Consider the following 10,337-nt stretch of genomic DNA (forward strand, 5'->3'; position numbering starts at 1 on the left):
TTTCCCCCTCTCCCCCTCTCCCCAGCCCCCCCACCCTCTCTTCCTCTCTTCCTAAGCTCCAGGTGTGCCATGTAATTTCCAGGACTTGTAAGTAACAAACAGGCGTTACACAATACACAATGAGTAAAAATGCACAAATACGTGCACAAAACTAACGCACATCCACGTCAGGGTGGTGATTACCTCTGGGGAAACTGAAGGAAGAAAAATTAAGTGGGGCTTTAATAGTATGTGTAACATTTTCTTTACAAGGTTTGAAGAAAATTAGACAAAACCTTTACTTATGTTTATTCCTAGAGTTGGGCCCAGAGCATTTTACATATTCTTGTTCTTTTGTTTACATTTGAAATGTTTCAAGCCTAATTTTTTAAAAAATCCTAGTGTATGGTAAAAATTATCTTCATTCTTTAACCTGATTTTCACTGGTTCATCTATCTCCAGAGATAATACACAATGCCAGTCTATTTTGTATCATTCCAGGGATCCTCTAAGACTGTGTTTTCTGATACATAATAGATAGATGAGGCTATTGAGCATTAAAAAATGGCTCGTCCAAACTGAAATATGATGTAAGTGTAAGATACACAGTGGATTTTAAAGACATATTGCAAAAGAATGTCAGTTATGTCATTAATAGTCTATTTCATGTCAAAATGATAATATTTTGAGTATATTAAACAAAATGTATTAGTAAAATTAATTAATTTCACCTGTGTCACTTTACTTTTTTAAATGTGACTACCAAAATTTGAAAACTGGAGAAATTAAATGTTTCATCTACTGTCGTAGTGAACCCTCAGTGACTATAAGTCACATATCTTAGCTATTGTACTATGTTGACTTTTTTAAAAAAATACAGGCAGATAATGATGCTATGCTCATGCAAATACAGTTTGGATAACTGGCCTAAGTTTACAGATCCGAATAATATCACACTCAATAGGAAACGTCATGGCTTCTTTGGTACAGTATTTATAAACTTCCATGAGTGTGAGGTAAGGAAAATCACTATGCAGTTGCTCTCAAACCTGGCCATAGGTCAAAATTACCTGCAGAGTGTTTTAGAAATAGATTCTTAAGTCCAACCCTAGAATCTAGTTTTTTTCCTTTTTGTTTTAAGAAATGCTTTTTTAAAGATTGAGTTTTAAACAGATAAGAGAATAAAATAATTCATTTAAAAAAATGAATGTTTTATTACATGAGGAAAGGCTATTTTAATTAATCAATAGATATGTATGAATTAGGCATTAAAAATTTGGTTAATAAAAGTTTTAATTCTTTGTTCTTTTTCAATATTTATTGATGAAGATAATTATTATATTCACTTCCAAATCATGAAAATAAATTTCTAAAAGCTACCAAAATAAATCTAAAATGTGTCTACATAATTTTCTGTTTATTTTCAGATTAATTTTTTAAAGACTGAAGTGGAAAGAAAGAGCAAAATGATCCGAGATCTTCAGAATGAGGTAAGACATATTTCAGGAAAATTTTATATAAATCAGAGAATATACACAAACACATATTTATTTGGTACAAGCTTTGAAGTATTGATCAATACAAATTTGGCCTTTAGTTATGTACTAATGAAGAGGAACTGTGAAGTTAAGAACTTAAAGGAGTAGATAATTCCTACTTTTATAAATATTTGACAATGTCATTAATTCATACATCTCCAATTCATTTTCTTTTCTAATTATATTTTGCTTGGAAAATATTAAAAATTTATTTTTATTTCATAAATTTATTAGTTGACATTACAGTCACCGAAGAAGAAATCTAGGAAAAAACAATCTAGAGTGAAAAATTAACGTAAGATCTTCCTAGAGTACTGTAGATTTGAGCAAAATAAGCTGTAACCACTTTCATTACAACCTTCAAAATGTAAGGACCCTATAATATACTATATATCTTTTATTTTTTTTGATTCTTTGTCTATCTTGTATAAGTAGTTTATTTTTTTAAATTTCTCCATCATGTTTCTATTTCTACCTCTTTATTTCCTTTTTCCTTGAATGCAATTAGTCACTTCAGACCATTAAACTATGACTAATTAATGATATATTTTCCTTAATCGATCCCATTAATTATGGTTTATTTTGAATCCCAAATCAATGACTTCAGCTGTTACTAGTTTCTCTTTATTTCCTTCTTCCTTTTCTTCCTTACTTTCATTTTTTTGAGACATTTAAAAGCAGATAAGCTATATTATTCCTAGTTTCCACCTTATGTCATGGTTAAAAAAATAGACTACAAATGTCTCATATCAACATTCAGCATCAGTGCTCTGGTTATGACATTAAAATGGTTTCTCAGATGTGCAAAGACTGAGATAAAGAAAAGCAGGAAAATTTTAAATGGTTTTCTGATAATTATTGTATTTGCATTTCTTTTTTAATGAGTTTTTCGTCTGAGTCTTCTTAAGAAAGTGTGATGGGGCAGACTTGGTAACATTTTTCCTAAGGCTGAAATCTTTTTTGATTTCCTGTTTATAGTGGAAAATGTCAGCAGATCGGAGTCACCAGAGTACTCAATGTTCTGGATAATTTCTTGTTCACAGGGGTTCAGGGAGAGCTCAGTGAAAAGGCTAGATTACTCAAGTCAAAAACTTTCTACAGATTGTGTAATACCAGGGGAACGTTTAAAACAACGTTAAAGGTGGTATTAAAATTGGAAAGAAAGTACATTTGCATGTACACACGTGTACACACACATACACATAACAACATGAACCCAGTTGTATGATAATGAGAGAATTATGATGGGTTAATTTAAACCTCTATATAATTCCATCAGATAACTTTTGAACTTGATAATTTTTTTTTTTTTAAATCTAGCATTCAAGTAAGGAGAAAACACTTCCAAAATCAAACTATAATTTATTTATAACAAGTACATATGAGGACAAACCATTTTGTTACTGGGGGCTATTTTATAGTATAATATTAATTTTCTTAAGTGTGTAGGGTAAAATAGTTCTAAAAGAAATATAACTCTGCAAAAGAAATATCTGCTAAATGTAAGTTGTATAATTAAATTTACTAATAATTACTTTCATCATATTAAAAATTTACAAGGTGAAAATTGATAACCAGAAAAAGGTTTTGATTTCTTGAAAAAAGAATATAATAATGAATATATATCATCAACTAAATGGTGAACATATAACATCAGCTTTTAATTTGATTCCTTTATATTAATTGAATTTTTAGATTTGTCATTTTGACAATGATTAGTACATAGAGATTGAACAAAATAACTGACCCATACCTTGTATAGTAAAATTACATGGACATTGCCTAGAAGATTTTTAGTTTAGGAGTAAGAAAAAAAAAAAAAAACACGTAAACTGATTAAACAAAATACAATGGGTGAGGGAGACAGTACAGGTATAAAGAGATTTACAGGAGAAACTTGAAATTCCCTGAATACTGCTGAGTGATGGTATTGAGGAAGTCCCAGTAGAAGGGACTTCTGAAAAGTTATTAAAGAATCAATCAGCATTTTTTCCATATGTGAAAGCAGCTACTAAAAGGCGCTTTTACATTAGCACCTGGGGATTTAACTTTTAAGATTTCAGATGCTATTTGAAAAGGTAAAAATATTTACACATTTTTATTTTTAAAGCAAATGCTGTGTACGGCAGAAAGCATTTTGATTTTGCCACCCATGCAGGCACACCTGGAACAGGCCATGTGGGGTCTCATGACTCAGATTGTAAGGCATAACACTTCAGAACCTAAAATCATAACTGCGAAAGAACACTGGAGATCATAGAGAACAAAGTGGGAGAGAGGAAAAGAAATAGAATTTTTACAAAGAAAATAGACAGTGGGACTAGAAATAGTGTGAGCTGTGAGTTAATCAGAACTTGTCCAGCTCCTTTATTTCATTTATCTCTATCTCAATCTATCTTCACATGGGCATCACTTTTATTTAACCTGTGTCTTGGACTGTTTTTCATTGGGATTTAGGTGGTCTCTAGGTTTCAAGTCTTGGCCATCTACTTTTCTGGTTATATTCTCTTTCATGAAATAGTCAAGTCAAATATATTCCACTACCATGTATACTTTTTGTACCAAATCACCATATTAGCAAGTAATAAGTAGTGGAATGATGTCAGTAAAGTTTTGAAATTTGTGTTGATTTATATGTAATTTTCCCCAGCATGTTAGGGTTTGAAAACAACCTGGGGAAAGCCTGGTCAAATTTTAGAGAAATCTTTGTCAATATAATGACGCAAGAAAATATGCAGAAGGATATATTGTGCTTTCGTGCTGTTCAGATGGTTTAGTGCCTTCAATCATTTTATAAAGATAGTTTTCACTGAATCAAGATGTCTAGTTAAGAGATGAGTATAGAAGACTTTCCTGCTTCATTAAGGGAAGAGATTAATGAAAATATGTGTCAGATTTTAATTTTGATGACATTGTACTATATTAAAAGTCAATTCCCTTTAGGATCTATATCTCAAAGGAAAAAGCACTAAATCCTAAGTGGTACTGCAAAGGATTGACTATGATCCTTGTGATAAATGCTGTAAAATATTAAAATGTGGTTGTACTTTTATTAGTATTGTTATTATTTTGTTAATGCTATGATTACAAAGTTACATCATAAGTGACCTTTCCCAATCATATTTTTGCTATACATGCTGTAGTTTTAGTGCAAAAATTTACAAAATGTGAGGTTTCTCACAGCTCAAAAATTGATTTATAGTAGATATATCACCAGTCGTCAAGTAACTTCCTAATCTGTCTCTAGTTCGGATGTCTCTTACATATTCCATCTTTGTACATTCAGTTGCTTATTTTGCATTTTGTATTTGGATATTATATGGTTCCAACAAATATAAAATTTTGCACTACAAAATAAGACAAACAAACAGACAAATCAACCTCTCTTCTCTGACTTCAATGTATATGCTAATTGTATCATTATGTGATATAGTCAATATCAGAAATTCCAAAGCTCAGAATTGTCTTTAACTTTGCACTTTCAAAACACCCTCTCTTCATTATCATTTCCATTTTTTAAAAAAATTTTATCCTTTTCCTCTCTAGGCTAAAATAAGTTGGTCTATATTGGTCCTAGATATAAGAAAATATCAAGTGATGAATAGGATAATATACAGGTATTGAAATACTAGACAAATTAGGCCTCGGAACAAGCATCTTTGATTAGCTGAAACTCCTTAATGAGATGTGTGAGTTTGATAATGTTCGGGACTTTGTAAGGGAATATTAGTTGAATATGCTTGATTTAGATTAGTATTGAAATCGTTTTTATTAAATTAGTAAAAAGATAAAAGGAAAATAGAAAGAAAGGAAGGAGGGAAGGGAGGAAGGAAGAGAGGGAGGAAGGGAGGGAGGGAGGGAGGGAGGGAAGGAGAGAGGGAGGGAGGGAGATGTGGCCCCCTACCTTTCCGCTCTCTTCTGTGGTGGTTTGTTTTAGTATAGATTCTTATGATGGATTCTTTTACTGAGACTCATTCAAGATAGTTCAAGATAAAGATAAAATAAGGAATCATAAAATAATAATAATACAGTAAGGAATCATAAAAGTAGGCTTCACTCTGCCCAGCGATGGAAATCAGAAATTTGTCAAAGCTATTCTCTCAATGGCATGCTTCCCCTCTCACTATTTCCTGACTCAACTTTTCTTTCTTTCTTGTCTCTCAATTTTTTGCTCATTATTTTTCACATGGTTCATACAGTTTTTTATGTTTTGCTTTATTGCTGTTGTTTTAAGTGCCTGGGAGAAAAATCTTGCCATAAGTCAAGTCACTATCCAATCTGTGGATTTCTAAATAGTTCCAATTGCCATTGACGCATACCCGTGCATATGAGGGATAAAACATCAGTTTTTAGGGACAATGTACCAGTTACTGTTCTCAGTTGTGGCAAAAAGAATCCTCTGACAAGAAGAAAAAGGATTTATTAAGCCATATAGAGATCTCACAAAATCATTAGGATTGCTGAATATACAGCTTGTAGGCTAAACTTTAGGAACAACTCTATAAACACTCAGAGCTGTCTGTCTTAAGGCAGGCCTTCCTCTGCCAAGATCAGGAAGCTGCAAGCCAGCGCAATGCTCCCAGCCCTGCAGACCCTTGCATTCCACAGCTGTATGCCTTGTGCCTCAGACAGTGAATAACATCTAGCCTGTTTTCTACATAGCCAGTTTTTGTATCTACATATTACAGGGATCATGTCTGATTAGTGAAGTCGTGTCTGCCTGGAGCTGCAATGGAACTTTAGAAATAGAGGGGATGTGTTCATTTTATTTCTAATTTTCTTGCTTTAATTTTTCCTTGGAAATATGGGTTCAACACTAAAAAAAAACTTTTGCATTATGGAAAAATGTCCCAAAATTTGGTAGCCTTTATATTAACAACTTTTCTTAATAAATAGTTAAGGTCCATGGTAATTAGCTTTAGTATATGGTAGGCCATCATTGAAGGGTTTTGAGTAGTTAAGAGACATGCTGTAAGTACCACTGATAGAGCATTCACTTGTACATGTATGTATGTTACAATATCTTGTGTGTATACACAGCCTCTTTCTTATTCTTATTGTGTGATTTTACCTTTGCTTTTGTCTGAATTATTTCTTTACCTAGGTGTTGTCTCTTTAATGCTAGAATCCTACCTTTTCTAGAATATCATAATTTATACTTTTTTTCACAAAAGAAAAACACAGGGCCATGACTGTGTACAGTGAGAATAAATTAAGACCACATGTAAGTTTTTTCTTAGCACCAATGAATTAAATGAATTGAATAAACATTGAATATTATCTCCAAATCTGGAGATTGAAACTGTCTTTCCTAATTTGCTATTTTCCAAAATAGGGATGCTTAGAGACCCTGCAAGGTATAAATTGGTATCAAGGAATCTCTGATCATCCTGAAATTATTAGATAACAGAAAAAAAGAATAGGTGCATAGATGTATTTTTCAAAGGAGAGGGTTTAGATTCTGAGGGAAACCATGACTAAAACAAACAAAAAATAATAATAAAGGTTAATAACCACCAATCAAGAGAAAACTCATAAATTTTAAGAAGAAAACCCACTTAGTTCTACTCTTGTATCTATAAATCTCTCAAAAATAAATTATTCCATCTTGCTTCAATAAACGCACTCAAATGAAGATGATGGGATATTTCACGATGTGTTAGTGCTTCAGGGTCATCATTCTGAAAATGAATTCTCATGCCTGCCTGCAGATGAATAGATATATGAGTTTTAGTCAAATATGTACTGCATTCAGGACATGCCTGAGATGTTTTCAAATAATTTCATTGAACCTTTTTATTTTATTTCTGCTGATTTGCCTTTTTAGTGATTATTTCTGAGAAATTTTCATCAACTGATTATTCTAGTTAATTGTTTACCCAGTATTTAAAGTTCACTATAACCCATTTGTATGTAGCCTAAGGCTGCTGTAATAAAGTACCACAAATTGGGTGGTTTAAAACAACAGAAGTTTACTCTCTCGGTTCCAAAAGCTAGAAGACTAAAATTGAAATATTGGCAGGGCCATGCTCCCTTTGAAGATTCTAGAGAGTAACCCTTCCTTGCATCTTCCTGTTTCTGAGGCCTCCTAGCAATTCTTGACAGTATTTGGCTTGTCAGAAATTTCTGCTTTTGTCTTCATTTGGCCTTTTCTATATGTCTCCATCTTTGTGTGTTCTCTCCTTATCTGATACAGATGCCAGTTACTGAATTTAAGGCCCACTCTAATCCAGTATAACCTGGTTTTAACTTAATCATATGTCTGAAGACCCTACTTCTAAATAAAGTCGCATTCTGAGATTCCAGGTAGACATGAATTTTGAGATACTAATTAAATCACTCTACCATCTATGACATTTTGTATATTCCAAGTAAACAGCTTAGGTGTTTTTTTTATTTTTTTTTAAACAGGCAAGGAGGGAATGTTTTATGGATATAAGTCTGTCTATAGAAGTACTCTAACATTACTTATTTAGATGTATATATAAGATTTATTTATTTATATATTCGTTCTAGAATAAACATACTATTTAATTCCCAACATTGTGGTAGGTCCCAAGGTATATAAATATTAAATTTCAATTGTACAAAACCATCTCTGACAATGAAGAATGCAAAGAACAGAATTTATTATATAATAGATAATATTTTTTCATAAGATATATAATGATACAATAATAATTACAAAAATTACACAAAATAACTACAATAAAAACATTGAAATAAGCATTTTACAATAAAATATTGTAAGGAGGCAGAGAAGGGCAATATCTACACAGGTGTGGTGGTCACTGAATGCTTCATTGAAGAGAAGGCTTTTGAAAGTAATAAAAGGATTAGAATTGATGGCTGTTCATTCATGATTAAGAAAGCAAATTTAAAAAAGTACTCTTGTAAGTAAAAAGATTGTTATTTGTTTATTGCTGTGAAGATAGCAGTTAATTTTGATTGTAGCTGAATTCAGCTTCAGTCCAGTTTACTTTCGAAGAGTATGTTTTTAATCCCCAAATCAATGCTATAAATATCTGTTATAAGAAGACCTCGGGGCAGCCAATCTGATTGATATGGCCAAAGCATAATACACAGAAAAATAAACCTAGAATTTCTACTGTCAGATATAACAATAACAATGAACTTTCTACTTTTCAAGGACATAGAATTGTTATTCAGCACTTCAGAAGTAAGCTAGGACTGGTGTTTTATGGGAGATTAGAGTCTACCTTAAATTTCATTTATTTGCTGCTGGAATCAATTAATTCCACCAACTTGTAATTTCCTTCTTCAGAGTGTTGGCTAGATACCAACATTGTAAACAATTTTAGGAATGAATCTCAGTTTAAATTGTGTAACTTGTGCCCTTGGCTGCATCTGGGCTACTGTTTCTGTTTTCTGATAGAGAATATCCAGTGTCCTCTGCCATGATTCAAGGAAGGGGGAAGGTTTGTGTTGTTTTAGGTATCTTACAATATCGTGAATTTAGTAAGTGAGGAAAGAATGCATATAAGACCCTTAGCACATATTTAGACATTTAGCTCTTAACAAATCATCATCATTATCTTTATTATTGCCATGGGATTCTGAGTAAGATTGGAACATCAATAAACAACGCTATGTACAAATAAATATTTCTTTAAGAAATAGTTCTAAACAAACAAATACACAAAAACTTCATATTTCATTTAAATAAAAATACCAAGGTAAGACAGGACTCTATCTCTCTAATATCTAGATAGTATCATTCCACTTTTCGTAAAGTCCCTTTCCGCATGGCAGACAAGAAAACCAAGCACTGTCTAATTCACATCTTGCCAGCTTAGCAATAATATCCAGTTTGTACCAGCAGAAATATCCCAGGAAAAATCCTTAATTGTTTCCATACCTAAGCCAATCACCAATAGCCAGGGGAATGGGGCACATTGGCCAAATCTGAGTCACATTTCTACCCTTTGTTAGATATGATCAACTGTAGTCAAAACAAAGTGGATCTGCGATAGGAAAGGAGGGTTCTTTGCAAAAAAAAAAAAAAAGTCACTAGATATCAGACCAATAAAATAAAATATCCAGAATATCATCAAACACTTCTATTATTCCCTGTCATTCTCATTCATTTTCTTACTATCCCTCAGGATGGAGAACATAAGTAATATTTTAATCATTTTAGGTCCCAAGGTATACACCATATCTTTGTTAGCAATGCTCCCTTTATATATAATTCTAATATATAATTGAATATATGTAATTGTATGTAATTATATATGATGTAATTATATACAATTCAATCTCTTGTATATAATTCAATCCCATTCCAAACATATCAAAGATCTTCAGTCTTCTCATTTTATATTTACTTGCTACATTCAAATTTTCTATATAAATGGCACTAAGGAAGCTTTAGTCATATAACATTAGGTAAACGATCATCTCCATCTCTCTGCCTGGAAGGAAATTGGGGAACTGCTTTGTTTTCAATCATCACAGATTCATTATTTTGTTGTATTTGCTTCTCAACCTCTCCTTGCTTCCATTATCCCCTCCTCTGTGCACCATTGATGCGATATTAGAACAGGAACCTATGTGCTTAATTATTCCTCATGTCCCAACTTGAAATGGGTTTTATCCCCTGCATGATATCTTTGCACCTTAAGTAGTCTTTACTCAAGAATATAGACTAGTTATGGGAGGGTAAAGGAGCTATGACTAGTTAGAGAACTAAGTAAAGGAAATGCTTTATGGGGGAATCTATTTAAGCAAGTTAGAAAGGATGAAATGAATTCTGCTTTCATTATGGACAGAAGAAGAAACAAATTCTAATAATATACA

General features: G+C 32.2%; 1 protein-coding gene across 3 annotated transcripts in view; it reads left to right on the forward strand.

Moving 5' to 3' along the window:
* Nucleotides 1-10,337, forward strand: part of LUZP2 (leucine zipper protein 2) — a 391,941-nt gene that overhangs the window by 198,344 nt on the left and 183,260 nt on the right. For all 3 annotated transcript variants that reach the window (XM_015586409.2, XM_025044128.1, XM_025044129.1), the window contains one exon: nucleotides 1,407-1,469. In XM_015586409.2, the coding sequence (XP_015441895.1) occupies nucleotides 1,407-1,469 (63 nt within the window). The remainder of the gene's footprint in view (nucleotides 1-1,406; nucleotides 1,470-10,337) is intronic.

This window comes from Pteropus alecto, unplaced genomic scaffold (assembly GCF_000325575.1).
Source record: "Pteropus alecto unplaced genomic scaffold, ASM32557v1 scaffold71, whole genome shotgun sequence".
NCBI lineage: Eukaryota > Metazoa > Chordata > Mammalia > Chiroptera > Pteropodidae > Pteropus > Pteropus alecto.